Genomic DNA, 26041 nt, shown 5'->3' on the forward strand with positions numbered 1-26041 from the left:
TGTACTTAAGTTAGATTTGATTGAACAGGAAGAACAGGCACACTCCCTCAAAAGCTCAAGCATCAGAAGACAATACAGCAATGGCCAGAGAGGGATTTATGGGGCCATTTCATCATCCATTATGAAGCTCCAAAGTCTCAACCAATCAAATTACTCATCGTTCTGCTTACCTAAAGCAGTAAATGCTTATTATCAAATTTGGTCAAGGCATTGATACAGCCAAACTACACAGCAAATTTCATCACCCTCACTTATGCAAGAGCTAAATATGCCTATTGCAGGTCTTTCTTTAGGCCTGAAATGTTTTCTAAATTATTAATTAGACATTAATTAAACATGCATTATGCAAGAGCTAAATCTGCCTATTGCAGGTCTTTCTTTAGGCCTGAAATGTTTTCTAAAGTATTAATTAGACATTAATTAACTGATCAAGGCCTTAATCAACTCTCGATGGCATCAGATTTCTCCGATATTAAATAGATTAGAATGGTTCAGCGATACTTTGATTTAATCAAATATGGAGGACCGAGACTTAGCTTCGATCAACCAGTACGGTGGTTGAAATTATTGCACACGTCTGTCAAACCTTCAAAAGCTAATATCTTCGCTTGCAATAGAGTAATTTGAATGAAAGTTTCAAATTATTCATTTTACATCATCTACTTTCGAACTATTATAGTAAGAATGGCTAGTTCTTTATCTAAATCTTACATAATGTATCTTTAACGGATCCGGCCATAATCAACTCTCGATGGCATCGGATTTCTCCGATATTAAATAGATTATAACGCTTCGGCCATATTTTGATTTAATTTAAAAATCGAGAAGCGAGACTTATCTTCGAACAGCCAGTACGGTGGCTGAAATTATTGCACACGTCTTGTCAAACCGTTGTCAAAACATCCACCAATAAAATTGTTTATGTCTGCTTAATCTAAGCCGAAAAAAGTCATCTTCGAACTCCATCATAGCATTCACCGAAAAAACACCTACACTAAGCTTGAACAATCTAGCTCAATTTGAAGCAGAGTTATTGTGTCCCAAAAAAGTGTGACAGACAGACTGACAGGTGGACGGAAAGGCCCATTTTAATAGTCGATAGTCACCTGATATCTTCGAAAGGCGGGGGGGTGGGGGTAAAAATTACATATTAAAATTGTATATTTTATATTTACTTGGCATACAACAAAATCGAGTCCATTTTTTCAAACTTTTCTGTGAGTCTACTGGACACTAAGCTCTCTTCCTAATTCGGGGGGGGGGGGCAACCTTGTGAGTTTTCGCCGGGTCCTCCGGGTTTCCTCCCACTGCTAAAGACCCCTAAGCGCAAGCGAATTATTGAAATAAAATTGAACCATATGTTAGTCCCGAAATGACCTAGTTTGTGTCGAGAGGACGTTAAACCCCACATCTCTCTCTCTATTTTCTTCCTAAATTCAGCCTCCGCGCCTCAACTGATCTCTCCCCCCCCCCCCCATAACAAGGTTAATCCGGGCCTGTACAATCCAGATTAACCATGATGACGGCCCTAGGGCCTTGAGCATGTGGGGACTCCCAACCTAACAAGTGACCTGAACTTACTGTCTGTTCCAGTGTGCTTGCCATTTCTTCAATTTTTAATTAAAATGGCTAAAAGTTAACGGCATACCTGGAATTGTCATGCCATTGCTATCTTAATCGAACCTTAACGCCTAGAAGTTCGATAACATCCATTATTCTTTGGCAAATTTCACATATTTCGACACTGTCCCTTTCGTAGAACATAAACATTACGACTGTGTCTGCGTAATATGGGACACTTCCATATCGGATAGGGTTTTACGTTGGCGAATTGGTTGCATTAGAAATGTCTATTGAGGGAAATGAAATGAAATGGGGTTTAACGTCCTAATGTTCTGCTCCTATACTGGGCTAATGAAAACGGGCATGCGCCATACAGTGTGCTATGAGGGAAATTTTGCCCGGGCAGTGGCACTTTGGCCTACTCTTATATCGAATTGCAACTGCCAAGGGATCCTTTACGTGCACGCCAATGTATACACGGGACCTCGGTTTTTCGTCACATTCGAACCACTAGACAGCTGTCCTTGTCAGGCCCTCCGTCCTGCACCACTGACGAGCTTGAAAACCAAGTAACGCAATAATAACTTTTTTCTTTCTGCATAAAAATCAATAAAAAAATATTTCCTATATAGAGTAAGTGAGTATTTAAATGATTAAAAGGCCATTCTGCCCGTGAAACATTGCGCGAGCACTCGATACCTCGGTGAATCAAATTGTACATAGTCAAATCAATAAAAGTCACAAAAATTTCGAAATTCATTCAAGTCAAATGAAAAATTTCATTCGAATATATCACAAGAATTTTGGACCAGGAACTGGGGCCTGTTTCACGAAATTTTAACTAAGATAAAATCCAAATTTTAGTAATTTAATTGGATAATATTAGATTGATTTTAGTGCTTAGCCAATCAAAATTGAAGTATCTACTAAAATTTGGATTTATCTTAGTTAAAATTTCGTGAAACAGGGCCCAGGTCGCTAACCGCTGTATTCCGCCAGTTCAAGTCCGATCGAAAATTGGCATGCATCTTCTTTGAACAATTCTGCATCGATTGGATTTCTGAATGGATTTCTCGTTTTGCTATAATCTACTTAAATAACATCAAAGATATCTCTGTGGGGGGGGGGGGGCGTCGGGGGAATGGCGACGGGGGGGGGGGGATCACGCATCGTCGCCGCGATCCACCCCCACATGTATGTGGTATCAAATTAACCAGCACGACCCCGTGAATGTTTTAGATCATCGAATTTGGGACCAGGGCGAATTTGGGCAACGGACGAATTTGGGCCTCGGGCGAATTTGGGCCCCGGATGAATTTCGACCTCAGGCGAATTTGGAGATTTGTATTTAGAAATTTGTTGTTCGAGATTTGTTTTTCGTTATGTCTTTGATGAAATGTAAATGTAGATTATTTTTTGGATTTACTAAAAAAAATTTTATCTTTATATTAAAATAAAATTAAATTAAACAAAAATACATTTTACAAATCTGATATGACAAATGTCTAATTTGTAAAACAAATAATATTGATTTGAAGATACAAATGTTAATTTTAGTGTACAAATGTTAATTTTAGTGTACAAATGTTAATTTTAATGTACAAATGTCGAAATACGACAACAAATGAACAAATAAGAATTAAGGACTATGAATTAAGAACTAAGAATTAAGAATACTGAATAAAGAGCTGTTTGACTTCCATACTAAACTACGCCTGTAAACTCTTACATAGGCATATTTAAACAACTATGAAATTGTAATTGTAATACTAAGAGGCAAGGTGTTGTTAACAGAACTATGTCTTCCTTTTAGTTGTATATTCATTGACTAATTAAAAATTTCAGTTTTCTATGAAAGACGTTTTTATTTACGTCTGACACTATAGTTAAATAGGGCAAAACGCGGATACGATAAATGAGTTATTTTTAGAAGTGGGATTCCAGAATTTTCTCTATATTTATATAAATAGAACTTACATTGAGCTAAGCAGCCAAACGAAACATAATGGGCTGTCGGTATGATATAGCGCATGATATGAACAACAAGGTTTTTAAAAGACAGACAGGTAGGTTTTTGAAATATATTTTACAAAATCGTTCGTAGGTTGCTCTATATCTAAACTGTATACGCGCAGATGTTTTTATTTATTTATTATTTTTAAATATATTTTACAATATATTTATAAGCCTTACTAGGTTTGTAATTTTGAACAATAATCTTGATTTGAAACGGGTATACGCTCAGATAATATTTTATTTTACATAATCTATCATTGTTCGATCCCTGCGTTGGCTGAGAAAGTCCATCGGGATTTCCAGCGTGATTCCTCCTTGCCAGTGATGCAAGGACAACGTATAGTCTTTCGGGTTGGACGAAAAACCGACGTCCCGCTTTCATATTGGCGTGTACGTTAAAGAACCTTAGATAGTTGGAATTTGATTTCCCTCATGGCAAACTGTATGGTGTATGTCTGTCTTCATTAGCACCTGTAGTCGGACAGTGGTGCAGGGTGGAGGGTCTGACAAGGACAGCTGTCTAGTCGTTCGGATGGGACGAAAACCCGAGGTCCCGTGTATACATTGGCATGCACGTAAAAGATCCCTTGGCTGTTGGAATTCGATATAAGAGTAGGCCATAGTGCCGCTGTCCGGGCCAAATTTCCCTCATAACACACTGTATGGCGCATGCTCGCGTCTTCATTAGCCCAGTAGGAGCAGAACGGTGGGGCGTTAAACCCCATTTCATTTCATTTATCATTATTACGAAGTAAGTTATTATTACCAAGTATTGTTACTAAAAATTGTGTTATTATAAAGTAATTTATTATTACGAAACATTTTATATTCCTTTACATGCAAATCAATGTTGTAACCCACTCAATAAACAAAGTCATTAATTCTATAACACGCCCACATTTAAATGTGTAAATTAAATGTTGTGAAACTCCAAACAAACAAAAAAACAAAACAAAGTTCTGCTCGGTGACACTGTGGGAAACATAATAATATAAATATGTCAGATGACGAACATTATGAACTTGTTTTAATCTACAACCTATACCTGTTCATATAGGTTCGTTCACACTTCCCGAATTGCTACATAATGACTATAGACCTACACATGACCACTCCCATTGTTCACTATCGAATTGCGATTAGGTACACTTTGGATGTGGGTGTGTTTGTGAGCGGGTGTGTGTGTGCGTCAGCGGGGGTGAGGCTCCAAGAGATTTCTCGGTGAACACGCAATTTCAATTTGAGGTACAGCGCCCTCGGGCTGAATCATGGTCACAAGTACCATAAATCGATCAGAATTTGGCTTGGACTTGGTCAGCCTCGATTGACAAGCACCCTCAAATAATGTTCGGCGAAATACGCCAAGAGTTGCAATAGAATGGCAATCTCTGGCGTCTGGTTATTCCATTCTACACCGATAGTATTTATTCCGTATGCTCCAGATAAGAATATGACGTCACCGTTTGACATGAGTTGCGGAAAATGTCTAGCCTCGTTCTTTAAGTCCCTTGTTACAAATGACGCTGATACGCATTATGGTACACGAAGGTGTACCAATGGTAAAATGTTTATTTTGTCTTAAATAATGGATATTAAAAGCCCATCTTTTCGCGGTAAGATCACAACATCAATGTTGATTTCAATTTATAAATAAATAATATAAAATAATTGAGTTAGAAATTTGGCTATTTACGCTAAATTCGGTAGCCTATTTGTTTTGTTGTGTAAATTCAGCTACCCGTTTATTTTTACACGCTTTAAATTGATAATTATTCAGTTAGACCTTACTTTTATGTAGGCCTAGACTTACTATTTTATGTAGGACCTACTTTGTGTTAAACATGCATTATGTAGGCTAAAAGCTAAATATGCCTGCAGGTCGATCTTTAGACCTTAAATGTTATCTAAAGCCCCGTTTACATGACCAAATAATACACATATTCATATTTGCATATATTAATTACTCGCGTATGCAAAAGTATATTTGCTAAGCGTTCACATGTTATATAAGCATTCACAGTAAATATGTAATAAAGTGTTTAGATGCCATTTAGTCATGGAGCGGATAGCAAGGATTCGTCGTCAAAGAACCTTTCAATTCTTTTAAGTGTATGAATTTTTACCTTGCATTGATCAGAGGTTTTCTCAAAGCCTTTCTCAGACAGTTCTGTTGATAAACTTTTATAAATGCTCCCATTATTTACAGTTGGGTCCTCTAATTGATGCTCAATACTATTTTCAAGCCAAATACTTATCAAAGCCCTAGTTGCTTCATCATCCCATGCGATTCCGCGACTTTACCTCTAGACATGTTGCTGACTATTCAGACTACTAATGACGTATTTGTTTTACCCAAAACCCACTCAACATCATATATTTAGCGATGATGCAACTGATAATGAGATATACACACATATACAAATATTGCCGAGTGTTTATATGACACAATCTGCACAAATACTTACCCTAAATACTTTTGCATATATGCAAATATACTTTTGCATCTGGTCAAGACTAGGTGCAAATTTGCACCTGCAGTATTTTTACACATGTATGCAAATGCGTTTACATGACGAAATTTGCATATATGAGTAATTTTGCATGAGTAATTTTGCATATATGCAAAAGATTTTCACGTGTGCAAATTTCGTCATGTAAACGGGGCTTAAATTGTTAATAAGGCACTTATAAACAAAACAAGACCAAAATCAACTCTCGATGCCATCGGATACTCGAGATTTTAACTAGATTAGAACGGTTCGCCATATTTAAAAATGGGAAAGCGAGGCTAAGTCTCGAATATACCAGTGCCCTGGTTACCACAATGCACACATCTTGTCAAAACTATACACACGGTGATAACTTGGCTCAGAATAGAGTAATTTGAATCAAATTCTCAATATTTTCATTTTACATTATCCATTTTTGAGCTTTTGTGGCAAGAATGGTTAGCGAGCTCTTTAATCCAAGGCTTACATAATATAATTTATCTTTTAAAATTATTTATATTTTTAATGATTTAATCGGATAGCCTCTTTTAAATAGACCTTTAAGACCAATAGGCCTAAGTAGCTCAGAGCAACGAGGGGGGTGCGGGTGTGTTCTCAGGGGTGCGCAACTAGTTACAAGGCAAGGATTAGGCTTGCCTGTCCAACCTCGTGGGTTTTCTCCGGGTCGAGCTCGGTTTCCTCCCACTGCTAAAGACACCTACGCACAAGCGAATTAATAATGAAATAAAATTGAACCATATGTCAGTACCGAAATGACCTAGTTTGTGTCGAGTGGACGTTAAACCCCATTTCCCTCTTTCTCTTTTGTAATCGGAGTCCAGCTTTAAATTGGAAATCCCCTTTCCATATATAGAACCAAGCGATGCTAAAATTATAACCAATCGGCATGTTGAGACAATTTATCCATTGCACGCGGTTATGACATTCGGTGTCAGTCGGTTATAAAGGCTGATTACGGTAACTAATGAGGTTTGCCGAATGGTTCGGTGTGTAGGACTACTGCGCGCTTTAAATTTTTTATTATTTCTATACACTAAGTAAGTAAGTTAGCTCGATGGATAATATTGGTTCTTACATATTTTACAGCCCCCCCCCCCGCACCAATACCCTGAACTGTTTGTTTTTTCTTCAACTGTAAATATTTAAATAATTTAGTTGTCCGATTTTAATAAAATAGTTCACTTCCTGTTCAGGGTGCGACAGCTCGGTTACGCACGCAGCGACTCATACTTCCCAGAATTCTCAGCCGGAGCTAGCTGTAGATAGGCAGCCTAAGTTTGAGGTGGGTTAAAGACTACGGAGACGAGGGCATTTGCTGGGATTATTAGATCTATGTGAATAATAACTTACTATTATTGTTTATTTGTTTTTATACTTAGACATGGCTAAAAACACAACACAATATGGAACTGCTACAATGGCACCGACTCCTGTACAGAAATTACATAGATTACAAAGTAAGCAGACAGAAATTGACAGCTGCAACAAGCTTCAACAGAGGCTCAATTCTTTCAGCAACAGCAACTGGAGGTCGAAGAAATCACAAATACAGTTAGCATTAGCAGGATTTAGGTAACAATTATAATTTTTATGCATAATATTTCTACTTTGACACCTAAAAAAACTGACGCCTGGAACGCACTTGGACTAGGATGATAAAAGAAAAAGGGCAAACCCAGAAGTTATAAATAGATTAGATATTTATAATGTCAATACCAACTGCGGAGACGCCAGCTGTCACGTGACTTATATTGCCCAGATCACTAAAGATTTCCCCATTGACTTTAATGTTAATTCTCGTGCACAATACTGGATCCTCAAAATCGTGCGAAATATTTTGATACCAGGGTTAGGGTAAGGGCTAGGAACCTTACCCTTACCCACAATTCTTATTTAAACTTATATCAAAATATTTCGCACGAATTTGTTTAAAATCCAGTAATGTGCAATTCTTGTATCTTAGACTGGCTCTAACTTTTTCCCAAATTTTTGTTGGGTAGAAGGCTTTCTACCACAGATGGAGCAACATGTGGAAACCTATTGCCCAAAAGCAAGTATGAGGTTCTTCATGAAAAACTTGAGATACACAAGCCTTGAAGCTGGAAGTAGATACAAGAAAACATGCAATTTTGGACCCTACATTTCAACCTAACCAACCTCTCAACTCTTGTATCCTTCCGCCTCAAAATTATGAATATTCACCAAAACCTGGCAGAAAATGTATTTTCAAACCCTTTTCTTCGATTCTACACCAAAAAGTCAACAAAAATCGCCATGGAAAAGGGAGAGAAAGACTAAAAATAGCTTTGGCCCTTGTTTCGTGAGTGACGGCTTAGGAATATTTGGTAAGCTGTGTCCAAATCGTAGTGATATATATTATACATAATGATGAATAATTTTGAATTAAATTTTTCAGGTATACCGGAGAAAGTGATCGTGTTGAATGCGAAGATTGTAAGAAACGTGTTGTGAAATGGTCTAAAGATGACGACCCCCTAGAAACTCATTTTCGTCTTTCACCGCAATGCCCTTATTTGAAAAGTTTGGGCTACTCGGTCGATTTACAAATCCCCAAATTCAGAAAGTATGCAAACTATAATACAAGACTGCAATCTATGGAAAGATTGCCTAGTGAATATTCTGAAGAGGTACCAAGTTTTGAGTCTCTGGCTCGTTCAGGTTTTTTCTACCAAGGCACTTTTGACCGAATGAATTGCTTTCATTGTGGGTTAGTATTGAGGGACTGGGAACCAGACACAGTTCCAAATACAGTTCATAAACAGTTTGGTAAGAATTGTGGGTTCATTGAAAGAGTCTTAAAAAATGAAAACTCTAAAGGAAACTTCATACAGATCAGGAGGTCAAATCATCTAAGTTCGAATAGTGCAGATAATACAGAGATAAAGCATAACATTGGACAGTTGAATACAAATCTTAAAACAACATCAATGGCACAGAACTCACATGAAAACATGAATTCTGGTTTGAATATGACTTTAGATATGTGCATGGAGAGAACAGATAGTGGTCAGAAAAAAATGGCTACTGTTGCAGTTCAACCAGCATTGAATTATAAGAGGAGACCAATAGGAATCTTTTCCTCTGAGTATCAAAGGCAACATCGGCAACATCAGCAACAAAGAGCTTTAGAAGTGGACAGTGCGTCTGTGGACGTCCCAGACTCTTTGAAAAGTAGCAAGGAAAATGGTCAAACACCAGTGTCAAAATCATCCAGTCTTATACGACCCTCTCTCCTCAACACAAAGGCGTCCGTGCCCACACAGAGTGAAATGGTGACTGCAGGGGCGGCATCAACACCTGTGATCACGCCTATAGAGCAAGCAGTCAATGAGATGGGATACAGTTTAGATGTAATAAATCAAGCAATTACAGAACGACAGCAACGTGGCGAGGGTAACTTCCCTGATGCGACTACATTATGTTTAGCTGTTATGGATTTAACTGAAAGTACATCAACCACTCCATCTGAGAATACTGATGTGGATATATGAATACCAACACTTCCAAATGTGCCGGACTGTCGGTACCAAAGCAAGCCAGTTGCTCTGCTTTTCAAAAAAAGCACGCCCTGGGCCCCTGACCAATGGCTGGCCAATATGGACAATGCCATCAAAAATTTGTCAGTGTTATAATTAGAGAGGCGGTACATCCACAATGAATGTAGAAACACTTGACTAACTTAAAGGCAACCCATGTACCGATAATCTAAAACAAGAAATTAATTTTTGCTGAAATTAATAACCGGATTACATCAGTGAGGTAATGGGTACTAATGGTAATACACATTGAAATTCTCACCATAATTATATGATCATTATGTGACTGTGGGCCTAATCATTTTTAAAATATGGACTCTGTCTGTGGTTCATTGCAGTTTTAATAATCTTAGCAAAGTAAAAGGTTACCAACTGCCAAATTTTAACCAATTGTCAAGATTATTGCTAATTAATCATGAAGCGATAGGACATATTTACTTTGTGGCATTCATTTCTTGTATCACAGTATGGTATAGCCATCACTCCTTTCTGTTTAAAATCACAAAAAGGGAGTAACATTGATTCTAAGGTTCACTATAAGATCTTTAAATCAATCATAGTTTGATAATAAGAAGAAGATCATTAAATCAGTCCTTTGATTTTATTGATTCATTAGCGAAAGGGTTAAATGCCAGCCTTAATAAGATCATTTGAATCCATGTATTATAAGTTTATCTTCTTTATTATGTGATATTAGTTTTTATTAGTGTGCTGAATATTAATTAATGCTTTGTTTTGAATTTCCAGCACACATTATAAATTAACTGACAAAAACTAGTCATTTATTTGCTTTGAGTTGTTCGTCAGTACCCGTATATACATGTATCAAGTTGTTTTGTTTTACTGCAGTAAAATTTTGAAATTTGAGTTTTATGCACATTGTTAAAATAGTATATTTAATGTATATTGGTTATGTTAAGTTACTGGAATTTTTGTATTTGGTTAAACTTTTTTTGAACACTAAATTCACATGTCTTCCACCAGTCACACAACATACAAATTCTTGAACTTGATGATCACTAATTATAATTACTTACTGTGCACAAGAAAAACACTTTTTCAGACGAAATATGAAAATCTTTATAGGGTTTCAAGCATGATAATTTTAATAATCTTTTATAATACCATAATTTAATAACAGTATTATGTATTTATACAATCAATATACATATATCATTCAAACATACACTATAATGTACGGTATACACAGTGATTTTTCAAACATACTAGTGTATAAACAGTGATTTTCCAAACAGTTCAGTAAAGAATTTAGTGTTATGAAACATACTTTTAATGTAGTATATAATAAATCAGATATTTGTATTGGTAATGGTAAATATAAACACAATTTCATTTTTTTACAATTTAAGTGTCTAATATACATAATGTAACAAAACATGTATATTAAACTAAATTGTACTAGAATGTAAACTTTAATAACAATGTATATAAGTAAGGTTAATAAATAAATTCATGTTTATTTTGGTATGTACAGAGGCTTAAAGATATATTTCCATGCAAATCACAATCCGAATTCAGTACCCATGGGTTGAAAACATATTGAAAAAATAAAAGAGGAGAAATATATTTGCTACCAAAAACATAGGTACATGTACTAATCACACTGCCATTATGAGAATTGCAAATGAGAGTGGCTCACTTAACAAAAGGTCCTAGGTTTGGTCCAGCCTGATTTACCCTTGTCAGTGGTGTAGGACCAAGGGAAAGCATCTGGTGGATGAAAAATAAAATGTGGTCCTGTGTACAACATTGACAGGCTAGTAAAGATCCCCCTGCTAGGGAAGATAGTAACGTAGTAGTCATGACAAAATTTACAGCAGAACGCACTGATTGTTGTATACCCTTGTCATTTTGTGCAGAAAAGTAAGAAGTTAAACCCTGTTTTATATCATTTTGCAAGACAATAAATGGGTGAGCTACATGTATCGTGTTACCAAGGAATATTTTCTTCGCTTCGCCCCCCAACCCCCCGGGTTCATCTGTCTATTTATCTGTCGCACATTCGCACTTTGAGTAGCATTTTATGTGTCAATGTTTTGGAATCATGAAGCGCAATAACTCTGATTCTAATTGAGCGAGGGTGATGAATAGAAATAAAATGTTTTGCTTCAACTGGGTTAATGAAGATGGGCATATACCGTGCAGTGTGCTATGACAGAAATTTTGCCAGGATAGTGACGCTACTGCCTACTCTTATATCAAATTCCATCTGCCAAGAGTTCGTTTATGTTGCCTACTCTTATATCAAATTCCAACTGCCAAGGGTTCGTTGACGTGCACGCCAATGTGTACATGGGACCTTGACGAACGACAATACGTTGCAGCTTGCCAGACCCTCCGTCCTACACCACTCGTGAGGGGGGACCACCCCGGTAAATCCTGATGAACCGGGATCAAACACAGGGCCTCCAGGTTAACGTTTCACTCACTGAGCCACTACAGCCTCCGGTGATGATTATAGTGTGATACCAAGATTGTGGACCTTCTACAGATCACAAATTTTATCTGATTTTTTTGTCACCCCTGTCTGTCCAGAGGTCCATTCACAATGTAGGTTTATGTCCCAAAGATCTTGTTTCCTTTCTATATTGACATGTATCGGACCGAAACTTCATGGATTATAGCCCCTGATAGTACCACGATTTTAGCTTGTGGACCCCGATGTCACAATTTTAACCGATTTTGATGAGACTTAACATATATTCATATCCAAAACATACGAGCATATATAGGACCGTTATTTTGCGGATTATGCCCACTGATTGGTACGCCCACATTGAAATGTGGTTGTGTATTGTCATCGCTGTCGGTCTGTCCGTCCACGCTCTAGAGGCTAAAGTTAATATCCAATTGACTTTAAATTTATACACAGTGTTTAAGGTCATGAGACGAAGAAGCCTATTGATTTTCAGCGATTTCCGATATTTACTGCCAGAGTTATGGTCCTTGATCACTTCAAAAAATCATGTGGACGCTCTAGAGGCTAAAGTTAATATCCGATTGACTTTAAATTTATACACAGTATTTACGGTCATGAGACGAAGAAGCCTATTGATATTCAGCGATTTCCGATAATTACTGCCCGAGTTATGGCCCTTGATCACTTCAAAAAATCTTGAAGGTCTAGAGGCTAAAGTTAATATCCGATTGAGTTTAAATTTATACACAGTCTTTAAAGTCATGAGATGAAGAAGCCTATTGATTTTAAGCTATTTCCGATAATTACTGCCAGCGATTTCCGATAATTACTGCCCGACTTATGGCCCTTGATCACTTCAAAAAATCTTGTGGGCACTCTAGAGGCCAAAGTTAATATCCGATTGACTTTAAATTTATACACAGTGTTTAAGGTCATGAGACAAAGACGCCTATTGATTTTCAGCAATTTCTGATAGTTACTGCCAGAGTTATGGCCCTTGATCACTTCAAAAAATCGTGAAGCTGTAGAGGCTAAAGTTAATATCCGATTGACTTTAAATTTATACACAGTCTTTAAAGTCATGAGACAAAGAAGCCTATTGGTTTTAAGCTATTTCCGATAATTACTGCCAGAGTTATGGCCCTTGATCACTTCAAACCAGCGGCTGCCAGGCAGGATATGCCCACATTTTCGAGAGATGGATAAGAGAACAAGCTAACAAGAAAGTGATTTTTCCTACTATCAAGGGCCATAATTCAGGAAATTACAATTCAATATGCGCGAATATCGAAAATAACTGAGATCTTTGTGTTATAAACTTACATTTCAAGTTTCAACAAAATCGGTCTATAGGGTCCACAACCTTGATATACCGTATTTTTACGCTATTTGAAAACGAACGGCGACCATTTTGTCTGTCAATTTTGGGTTGATTTTCACGAAATTCGAATTCAATCGTCTTTAGGGTGTAACAGTGATATAATAACACGTTTTTTTAAATCGGATAAAAATTATGACTTCTATAGGGTCCACAAGCTAAAAACGCGATTTTTCGTACAATCAGGGGCCATAATTCGGGAAGTTATGGTCCGATATGCGCGAATATCGAAAGGAACCGAAATCTTTTGGTTAAAACTTACATTTCAAGTTTCAACAAAATCGGATAAAAATTGTGATCTCTATAGGGTCCACAACCTTGATATACCATATTCTTACGTTATTTGAGAACGAACGGCGGCCATTTTGTCTGTCAATTTTGGGCCGATTTTCATGAAATTCCAACTCAGTCGTCCTTAGGGTGTAACGGTGATATAATAATACGGGTTTTTAAATCAGATAAAAATTATGACTTCTATAGGGTCCACAAGCTAAAAACGCGATTTTCATACAATCAGCGGCCATAATTCAGGAAGTTATGGTCCGATATGCGCGAATATCGAAAGGAACCGAGATCTTTGGGTTATGAACTTACATTTCAAGTTTCAACAAAATCGAATAAAAATTGTGACCTCTATTGGGTCCACAAGCTAAAAACGTGATTTTTCGTACAAACAGGGACCATAATCCAAGAAGTTTCGATCCGATACATGCCAATATCGAAAGCAGCCAAGATCTTTTGGAGATAAACCTATATTTCAAGTTTCGTCAAAATCGGATAAGAATTGTGACCTCTAGAGTGTCCACAAACAAATTGTGGACGGACGTCCAGACGGACAGGGGCGACGGCATAATATGTCCACATGAAAATGTGGGCGTATAAAAATCTTGTCGGCGCTCTAGAGGTCAAAGTTAATATCCGATTGACTTTAAATTTATACACAGTGTTTAAGGTCATGAGACGAAGAAGCATATTGATTTCAGTGATTTCCAATAATTACTGCCAAAGTTATGACGCTCTAGAGGCCAAAGTTAATATTCAATTGACGTTAAATTTATACACAGTGTTTAAACTCATGAGACGAAGAAGCCTATTGATTTTCAGCGATTTCCGATAATTACTGCCAGAGTTATGGCCCTTGATCACTTCAAAATATCTTGTGGATATCGTCTATCCAATGTCTATCCAATTTAAAAGCAAGTGGTTGCCATGTGTAAGGTATGCTCACATTTTGCAAGAGATGGATAGAGAACAAGCTAAAGCTTTGTGATTTTTCGTACCATCAGGGGCCATAATCTAAGTTCTTTTCATAAAATGTCAGTTATCCTCTCACGGTCTCATATAATAAGTATTAGTCTTTGAAGGAATTATTAGTGAGCAGAAATTTGCCTGTTTATCTGTTATCGCTAGTTAACTTCAGTCAGTTATATTATATAGAAGGATAACACGTTTTCCTTTTTGCTTTCATAACTTCTGTTTCATCAAATCTTTGTTACGCATCTATCGTAGCAATAATCTCTGTGTTAAAATTATATTTGGAAGTGTTTAATTAACCAGTTCTATCACATTATGTGATAATGGTGGACACCAATATTGTCCTTTAAGTTTCACCAAATCGTATAAAAATTGTGATCTCTAAAGGTTCCACAACCTTGGTACTACATACTATAACTGCTAGGTTCTTCAATAACTAATAAGCCTGGAGTGGTTCATAAATCTTTTAATTACTGGAACTTCTATCTTACAAATGACAATAATTCCATACATACAATGTACACCTATAGCACAGTGGATGACCCACATAGCCGCTACTAATAATAAGTGCAGGGGGATTGCACCACACATAATATGTTGAAATCACAAACAAACGTACATATCAGTTTAAGTGGATGCATTCCGGGGGCTAGCCGTAAGCATCCAATGCGCCGCACAGTCCTGGGCCTGTAGTGATACAAACTTCACTCAAAATTGAAAAACACAATCAGGAATATAACCCATTGTGTAATACTAGTACGAGTCATAAGCTGCTATATGCCACATAAAATATGATTGTGAGCATATTGAAGTAAAAAATTACCTATACAATTAACCATATCAGTGAAATGTATAAAAACCAGCGGCTGTCAGGCAGAATACTTCCACATTTTGCAGGAGCTGGATAGAGAACAAGCTAAAAACAAACACGATTTTTTGTACAATCAGGGGCAATAATCCAGAAAGTTATGATCTGAAATGTGCAAATATCAAAAGGGACCGAGATCTTTGAGATATAAAGATATGTTTTGAGTTTCATTAAAGTCGAATAAAAATTGTGACCTCTAGAGGGTCCACAACCTTCATATTACATACTTTTACACAATTTGCGTACAAAGAGCGGCCATTTTGTTGAGCAGTTTCATTTCAATTTTCCCGAAATTCAAATTCAACCTTCATTATGGGGGAATGGTGATATATTTAAACGGTTTTTAAAATCGGAAAAAAATTGTCAACTCTAGAGAATCTGCAAGCTAAAAATGCTTTTTTTTTTCGAACAATCAAGGGCCACAATCCAGGAAGTTACGTTTGGATATGCGCTATTATCAAAAGGAACCAAGATCTTAGTGTGTAACAGTGATATATTGACACATGTTTTTTTAAATCGGATAAAAATTGTGACCTCTAAATTTTGTACAATCAAGGGCCAGAATTCAGGAAGTTATGATCCGATATGCGCAAATATCAAAAGGAACAAAGGTTTGTGGGTTATAAACATGTATTTCTAGTTTCATCAAAATCGGATCAAAATTGTGACCTCTAGAGGGTTCACAACCTTGATATACCAGATATTTACACTATTTGTGTATGAGGGGCGGCCATTTTGTCCAAAGTTTTGGTCCAAATTTCACGAAATTCGAAGTCAACCAACATTACGTGTAACAGAGATATATTCGAACGTTTTTGTAAATCAGATAACAATTGTGACCTCTAGAGGGACCACAAGTTAAAAACACGATTTTTCGTACAATCAGGGGACATAATTCAGGAAGTTACGATCCGATATGCGCAAATATCAAAAGCAACCAAGATCTTTGGGTTATAAACATGCATCAAAATTGGATCAAAATTCGAACTTAACCATCATTATGGTGTAACGGTGATATATTCACACAGTTTTTTAAATCGGATAATAATTTTGACCTCTAGAGAGAGACCACAAGCTAATAACGTGATTTTACGTACAGTCAAGGGCCATAATTCAGGAAATTACTATCAATATGAGTAAATATCAAAAGGAACCAAGATGTTTGGGTTATAAACATGTATTTCAAGTTCCATCAAAATCGGATCAAAATTGTGAGCTTTAGAGGGTCCACAACCTTGATATACCATATTTTTACACTGTTTGCATACGAGGGCCGTCCATTTTGTCCGGTAGTTCTGGTCCAAATTTCACGAAATTCGAACCCAACCGTTATTAAGGTGTAATGGTGATATATTCAACCGTTTTTTTTAAATCGGAATAAAATTGTGACCTCCATAATGTCCACAAGCTAAAAAACATGATTTTTCGTACAATCAGGGGCCATAATTCAGGAAGTTACGGTCCGATATGCGCGAATATTGAAAGGAATCAAGATCTTTGAGTTATAAACTTACATTTAAAATTTCAACAAAATCAGATAAAAAAAGATTATAGTTTTTGTCGTTTGAAGGTTCACAAAGTTCTACAAACTGAAACAAGCCTCAACTCTGGAAGTAGTGTACAAAAATTGTTGAAATTTGACAGGCTTTTTCGTTTTACTAATTTAAATAATGCCTATAAATTTCATACAGATCGGATGATCACTTTTGTCATTCAAACGTTCACAAGGTTCACAATGTAAAACAAGGGCCATAATTCTAGAAATTATTGACGGAAATTGCTGAAATTCAATAGACATCTGTTTCACAAATTTAAATAATGCATATAAATTGCATACATATCGGATGATAACTTTCATCAATCGAGCATTAACAAGGTTGAACAAAGTGAAACAAGGCCCATAACCGTAGAAATAATTATTGTAAATTGCTGAAATTCAATAGGCTTCAAGGTTTCACTAATTTAAATAATGCATTATAAATTTCACAAAGATCGGATGATAACTTGCGGCGTTACAGCGTTCAAAAGGTTCAAGAAAGTGAAACGAGCCATGATTCCAGATGTAATAAACGCAAATTGCTGAAATTCAATAGGATTGGTTTTTTTAATAACTTAAATGGCACATATAAATTTCATACAGATCGGCAGATAACTTTAGAGGTTAGAGCGTTCACAAAGTGCAACAAAGTGAAACAAGGGCCATAACTCTAGAAGTAAATAACGGAAATTGCTGAAATTCAATAGGATTCTTCTCTTTACTAATTTAAATGACGCATGTAAATTTCATACAGATCGGCAGATAACTTTTAATGTTAGAGCGATCCCAAGGTGCAACAAAGTGAAGCAAGGACCTTGTTGAACCTTGTAAACGCTATTACGGCAAAAGGTATCACCCGATTTTTGTGAAAATGATATGCATTATCTAAATTAGTGAAACAAAGAACCCTATTGAATTTCAGCAATTTTCGTTTATTATGTCTAGAGTTATGGCCCTTGTTTCACTTTATTGAACCTTGTGAACGCTCTAGCGACAAAGTTATCATACAATCTGTATGAAATTTATACTCATCATTTAAATTAGTGAAAAAGCCTATTGAATTCTAGCAATTTCCTTTAATTTCTTATACAGTTATGGCCCTTGTTTCAGTTTATTGAATTTTATGAATGTTCAAATGACGAAAGTTATCATCTGATCTGTATGAAATTTATTTGCATCATTAGAATTAGGGAAATGAAGAATCTTATATAATTTCAGCAATTTACGTTAATTTCTTCTGGAGTTATAGCCCTTGTTTCACTTTGTTGCACCTTGTGAACGCGCCAGCTACAAAAGTATCATCCAATCTGTATGAAATTTATATGCGTCATGAAGATTAGTAAAACAAAGAAGCCTATTGAATTTAAGCAATTTCCAATAATTACTTCTAGAGTCATCACCCTTGTTTAACTGAGTTGAACCTTGTGAACGCTTGAAAGTCGAAAGCTATCATCCGATATGTATAAATTTTGTATGCATCTTGTAAATTAGTGAAACGAAGAAACCTATTGAATTTGAGCAATTTCTATCTGAATGTGTATGTGGAGCAGCCATTTTGTCAGGCAATTTCAGTCCTATTTTCATGAAATTCGAACTCAACCGTCATTATGGTGTTACAGTGATATATTTCAACAGTTTTTATACGCCCACATTTTCATGTGGACATATATTGTCATCCCCCCTGTCCGTCCGTTCACAATTGTTTGTGAACACTCTACAGGTCAAAATTTTTATTTGATTTCAATGAAACTTGAAATATAGGTTTATCACCCTAAGATCTCGGTTTCTGTCGATATTGGCATGTATCGGACTGTAACTTCATGGATTATGGCCCCTGATTGTACGAAAAATCACGTTTTTAGCTTGTGAACACTGTAGAGACCACAATTTTTATCCGATTTGGTTCAAACTTGAAATGTATGCTTATTACCCACAGATCTCGGTTCCTTTCGATATTCGCCCATATCGGAACGTAACTTCCTGAATTATGGCCCCTGATTGTACGAAAAATCGCGTTTTTAGCTTGTGGACCCTATAGAGATTATAATTTTTATCCGATTTAAAAAAACGTATTTTTATATCACCGTTACACCCTAAGGAGGACTGAGTTCGAATTTCATGAAAATCGGCCCAAATCCGATTTTGTTGAAACTTGAAATGTAAGTTTATAACCCAAAGATCTCGGTTCCTTTCGATATTTGCACATATTGGACCGTAACTTCCTGAATTATGGCCCCTGATTGTACGAAAAATCAGGTTTTTAGCTTGTGGGCCCTAGAGAGGTCATAATTTTTATCCGATTTAAAAAATGTATTATTGTATCACCGTTACACCCTAAGGATGGCTGAGTTTGAATTTCGTGAAAATCGGCCCAAAACTGACAGACAAAATGGCCGCCCCTCGTTCTCAAATAGCGTAAAAATATGGTATATCAAGGTTGTGGACCCTATAAAGGTCACAATTTTTATCCGATTATGTTTTAACTTGAAATGTGAGTTTATAACCCAAAGATCTCGGTTCCTTTCGATATTTGCGCATATGGAATTGTAATTTTCTGAATTATGGCCCTTGATTGCAGGAAAAATCACTCCTTTTTAGCTTGTTCTCTATCCATCTCTCGAAAATGTGGGCGTATCCTGCCTGGCAGCCGCTGGTTTTAAATCAGATAAAATTTGTGACTTCTCAAGGGTCCACTAGCTAAAATCACAATTTTTGCGTACAATCAGGGGCCATAATCCATTAAGTTACTGTCCAATATATGCTGGAATGTCAAAGGAACCGAGATCTTTGGAATATAGATATATATTTTAAGTCTCATCAAAATTGGTTAAGATTCCCAACTAGCAGTCTTATGTTGGGCCAATGTCGGCAACCTTGGTTTTATATACTTTTCCACTATTTGTATGTAAGGATGATATATTTGAACAGTTTTAATACAACGACATTGAAATGTGGTCACATTATTGTCTTGGCCCCATCCATCGGTCTGGCGTCCACAACCTATAAAAGTTAATATCCGATTGACTTTAAATTGACTTTAAATTTATACACAGTGTTTAAGGTCATGAGACGAAGAAGCCTATTGATTTTCAACTATTTCCGATAATTACAACCAGAGTTATGGCCCTTGATCACTTTGAAAAATCTTGTGTACCTTCTAGAAGCTAAAGTTAATATAAATTGCTTAAGGTCATGAGACAAACAATTGAAATAAATTCTGATGATTTCTGATAATTACTTAATGGGTTATTACTTGTCAGTTTTTGATGTGTTGTAAATCTTCTGATTACTGACAAAAGAAAAATTATGCGACAACCTTTGTTGACTGTGGACAACTTAGTTGCTGTGGGGGTATGTTTCGTTGCCTGGCAACCTATCTTGAAAATCAGATAAAAATTGTGACCTTTAGATGGACCGCAAGCTAAAACCAGGCAACTCTATTTTCATCAAGGTTGCTGGGATGTAAATAAGGTTAGGGCAAGTGATTGTTGGCTAGATTGTAGGTTAGGATTTGGGTAAGTATTAGGGCTAGGTCCAGGGTTAGGCTAAAAATGTGATTTTTCTCGTACAATCAGGGGCCATAATCCAGGAAGTTATAGTCTGGTACGGGGACGGACAGGGCAATAACAAATATTGTTCAAATATCTCACCGATACGCCATAGTGACGGTTGAGTTCAAATTTCATGAAAATGGGACTGAAACTGCCCAACAAAATGGCCTTTCTACATGACGGTTGAGTTCGAATATCATGAAAATCGGACCGAAACTACCCGACAAAATGGCTGCGCCACATATAGTGTAACAGTATGTAATACCAAGGTTACGGACCCTCTGGAGTCCCCTTTTTTATATTTGTGCATTTCTGGATTATGACCCCTGATTGCATGAAAAATCACGTTTTTCGCTTGTGGAACCCTCAAGAGGTCACAATTTTTATCCGATTTAAAAAAAAAAGATTTAAATATATCACTGTTACACCATAATGACAATTGAGTTCAAATTTCGTGAAAATCGGATCAAAACTACCCGACAGAATGGCCACTCCCTGAACGCAAATAGTGTAAAGTAGGTCATACTAAGGTTGTGATCACCCTCTAGAGCTCACAATTTTTGACAAAACTTAATATATGTTTATATCCCAAAGATCTAGGGTTCCTTCGATAGTTGCGCATATCGGATCGTAACTTCCTGGATTACGGCCCCTGATTTACGAAAAATTGCTTTTTTTAAAAACTGTTCTCTGTCCACCTCTTGCGAAATGTAGGCTTATCTTGCATGGCAACCATTTGTTTAAAATGATGTAGCTTGTCTATCTCATTGAATATTTTTCCATATCTTTCGATAACTTTCAGTTATTCCCCTTTGTTACGATATCTTGTTAGCACCCTCAGGGCTTCAATTGTGATCCAATCTTTTTGAAACTTTGTATTAATTTTCAACAATAACTTTAAGAGTTAATCTCCTTTTTATCAAAATCAGTTATGATCGGATCTTTCTCAAATTGATATTCAATTTCTACTATATTGACAGGAGGAATCCTATTGATATTCACCTATTTAGGATAATGACTGCCAGAGTTATTTCCCAATTGTTATAAAATCTTGTTGTTTATTGCTTGTATCTTGCTTCGGGTTTGTCTTCATGGTTTATATTGTTTATGTGTTGTGCGGTTCTCCCATAACTACTATTGGAGGTTTTAATTATGATCTGATCTTATTAAAATTTGTATTGTATGACCACTTAGCCACTGGCAGGTCCATGTTTTGTTTTCTGGCAACTATCTAAAAAATATAAATATACTTGCAGATGAAAACAAGTTTAGATGGTCGAACAAATGAACTATTTATGCCAACAAGAACTTTGAGGTTACAGTCAGATTTCTGAGCACAAAGAGATGGGATGGAGCAAATTATTTCCAAGCTAGGCAAGCCGCAGATATGACACCGATCTTGGTCCACAGTTACCGGAATAGGACAATCCTCATATTAATACGTGTACATTAATAAAAAACATCCCTGTCTTATGGACCAATGAGTGTATGTGACAAGGAGTAGGGTCACTGGTCCAACCTCGTGGGTTTTCTCCGGGTCCTCCGGTTTCCTCCCACTGCTAAAGACCCTTACGCACAAACAAATTATTGAAATTAAAATTAACCCATATGTTAGTCCCGAAATGACCTGGATTCCCGGAAAAACACTCATGGAGCCTATACAGGACAAAAATGTTAAGGGTTCCCCTAATCAACAGCCCGACGATTAAGAATTTCTGCACGCGTGATGTCAAAGGTCACACGCGAACATTGAGCGCTTGATGTACAAGTTGATAAACGCTATGAAGAGTTAGACGAACAACACTTTCTGAGATAAAAATGACGGAAAAAGATGCGGGTAGTGGATAAACCGAGAATTTAATTAGGATTCGATATTTGTAATAAATAGTAAGCGATTAAAAACAACATCGTCTTATGTATGCAATGGATTCTCCTCTGACTTCCAAGACGTGACGTAAACATGACCTGGTTTGATCAAATTTTTATAGCAGGGCATTCCTTTGCAATTGCAATGTTTGAGAAGGATTTGAAGCATAATTATGACAAATTAATTAGTTTGAATATGTTTTTAGTCCATATATATCATTAAATCACCCAGTTTGTACGCGGGAACCCGTCTTTAAATACAGCACATATTTTGGAAATTCTTAGCTCCAGTTATTGTTCAAGACATTCAGGTAAGTTTTATGTTATTTTATAACAATGTTTAACTATATATGTAACTTGCAAATGACTTTTTGTCAATATTTTATATAATTTTTTTTTTTTTTTTTTTGTAAACCTTTTCCTATTAAACATGTTTGTTGTGTTTTTATGACAATCATTCATAATCAAATTTTACTAAATCGGGTTATTTTAATAAAGATATTTAAAAGATTAACATATTTCTTAGTTATTTATTATGATGCAATGTTCAATAAAAAAAAATTTCCAAGCCAGTCACAATCCTAAATTCATAGGTTGAAAAACATATCTATATTAGTAACCAAAGCCAGGGCTGGATTAAGACCTATGGAGGCCTTTTAAAAGCACTTAAAAGATTGTAATGCCCCACCCCACCCCATATATGTAATTAAATGATAAACTATAAAATTAGAGTTTTCTTTTCGAAATTAATGAAATTAAGTCTGAAAATAATGTTTATTGATATTATTTAAAAACTTCTACTTTTTATTCTAAAGTCTTTGATCAGATCCTCCAAACTCAGTTTACGTAACATATTTACGTGGTATCCACGCGTTGTAGGATTTTTTAAAATATACTTCAACAGTGGGATTTTTCGCAGGCCCAGCGGAGTGGGGGGGGCTAGGGGGAGCTTTAGCCCCCTCAATAATTTGGCCACAAGTACTCTTTTCTCCAGGTTATTGCGGCCCCTGGACCCTTGCCTATAAGGACCTAGGATGGAAGCCCCCCCAATCAAGAATTGCTTCCGCCGGCCCTGTTTCGTGAACGTTCCAAGCAAGTGTTTGTTTGTTTTGCTTAATGGTAAAGCCAGCCCTGACCAAAGCCATATATTAATTTATCATTTGATAACAAATACTTCAAGGTAAATTATTGGTAGACGGCAACATTGTACTTTATTTAAGGTCGTGTAGACTGTCCTGTAGATGTTCACAAACACTTAAGGGGTCCACGGTGGTTTAAAGATATGACAGTATGAAGGATAGCAGTGGAAAACACCCATATTAGTGGGGCGGTTAAGCAAAAAATCATGCACTTTGGGTTAAAAGCATGAAACTTGGCACATAGATGGCATCAACCCTACTGATTATTTTGGGATGTGGATCCACCTCAGCAGCTCCCCCAGGTGGTCTTTACGGCCATCTTTTCCAAAATGGCCGCCTATTCATTGATATACATATAACTAGGGGTGTCACAATAAGACATTTTTTTACAAATCATTTCAGGCCAGCAATTTCCAGAGGCGAAATTGCTAGCTGAACACGATTTTTGAAAAAAAGATTTATCTACGACGTCATTTTCGTTTGGGGTTTGCCTGATTTCCATAATGGCCGCCAAAATTTGAAGAAAAATGAATTTCCAGATTGGATGGGTGATTATCACGCAATGTATGCCTTGTAATATATCAAATATAAGGTTTTTGTTGTAATTGAACTGAAAAATAATCTCTTAAACTAGTTTCCCCCAAATCCAAGATGGCGGAAATTCAAAATGGCGGCCACAATATACACAAAATGGCGGATTGATCAGATTAAAGTCATTTCATTTTTTGATTTGGTTTGTAATATATAATTTAAAGGGTTTAAATTGTCACTGAACTTAAAATTAATCTAAATCAAAAAATAATTTCCAAAATCCAAGATGGCGGAAATTCAAAATGGCAACCAACATTTATCTAAAATGGCCGATTTGTCAGATAAAAGTCATTTTACTCTTTGATATAGTTTGTAATATATAATATAAAGAGTTTTCAAAGTCATTGAACTTAAAATTAAACTAAAAAAAAAGAGTTTCCAAAATCTAAGATGGCGGAAATTCAAAATGGCGCCCAGATGAAATTAAAAATGCCTCAGTTGGCCCCGTTGTATTGTTATGGGGTGGGGGGTGGAGGGTCGGAATAACCAGATATTTTCTCCAAAGAATGTGTCAATTCTTAACATTATCATTAGCATCACATTATCATTAGTTTCCAAAATCTAAGATGGCTTGTAATATGTCCTCTATTAAGTTTTCAGAGTCACTGAATTCGATAATTGTAGATTATTATTTAAAAAAAAAATCTTTCTATTGGATTGGTTTATAATAGCAAAGTGTAATAGTTTTTTGAGGGCAACTGAAATTGACCGGACTCAGGAATCTACCTGTCAGTCAATTAAACATGTGCAGAACTTACCAGTCAGCTAATTAGAATTTCAAAGATTTTAACCTTAAGACACAATAAATGTAGTTTAATTGTTTTATGCATTAAAACATGTGATGCTAATGATAATGTTAAGAATTGACACATTCTTTGGAGAAAATATCTGGTTATTCCGACCCTCCACCCCCCACCCCATAACAATACAACGGGGCCAACTGAGGCATTTTTAATTTCATCTGGGCGCCATTTTGAATTTCCGCCATCTTAGATTTTGGAAACTCCTTTTTTTTTTTAGTTTGATTTTAAGTTCAATGACTTTGAAAACTCTTTATATTATATATTACAAACCATATCAAAGAGTGAAATGACTTTTATCTGACAAATCGGCCATTTTAGATAAATGTTGGTTGCCATTTTGGATTTTGGAAACTATTTTTTTATTTAGATTAATTTTAAGTTCAGTGACAATGTAAACCCTTTAAATTATATATTACAAACCAAATCAAACAGTGAATTGATTTTAATCAGATCAATCCGCCATTTTGTGTATATTGTGGCCGCCATTTTGAATTTCCGCCATCTTGGATTTGGGGAAAACTAGTTTTAAAGATTATTTTTCAGTTCAATTACAACAAAAATCTTATATTTGATATATTACAAGGCATACATTGCGTGATAATCACCCATCTTATCTGGAAATTCATTTTTCTTCAAATTTTGGCGGCCATTTTGGAAATCAGGCAAACCCCAAACGAAAATGACGTCATAGATAAATCTTTTTTTCAAAAATCGTGTTCAGCTAGCAATTTCGCATCTGGAAATTGCTGGCCTCAAATGATTTGTAAAAAAATGTCTTATTGTGACACCCCTAGTTATATGTATATCAATAAATTCTTCCTTAACCGCCCCACTATATATGAAGATGAAGCAGTTACTGAGCTATGGTCATTTTAATATTGACACGCCAAAATTAAACGGGACTTATCTCTGGAACCGTAGTCCGATCAAGCTAAATAAACATAGGCCCTATATATCAATTATCAGCA

General features: G+C 36.1%; 1 protein-coding gene across 1 annotated transcript; it reads left to right on the forward strand.

Annotated features, from left to right (window-relative positions):
- The first annotated feature begins 7455 nt into the window (after nucleotides 1-7455).
- On the forward strand, nucleotides 7456-21863 carry LOC126820863 (baculoviral IAP repeat-containing protein 2). Its single transcript, XM_050548988.2, has 2 exons — nucleotides 7456-7661; nucleotides 8506-21863. The coding sequence occupies exons 1-2, from the start codon at nucleotides 7471-7473 to the stop codon at nucleotides 9599-9601; spliced, it is 1287 nt and encodes a 428-aa protein (XP_050404945.1). The 5' UTR covers nucleotides 7456-7470; the 3' UTR covers nucleotides 9602-21863.
- The last annotated feature ends 4178 nt before the right edge of the window (nucleotides 21864-26041 follow it).

This window comes from Patella vulgata, chromosome 5 (genome assembly GCF_932274485.2).
Source record: "Patella vulgata chromosome 5, xgPatVulg1.2, whole genome shotgun sequence".
In the NCBI taxonomy this organism is placed as follows: domain Eukaryota; kingdom Metazoa; phylum Mollusca; class Gastropoda; family Patellidae; genus Patella; species Patella vulgata.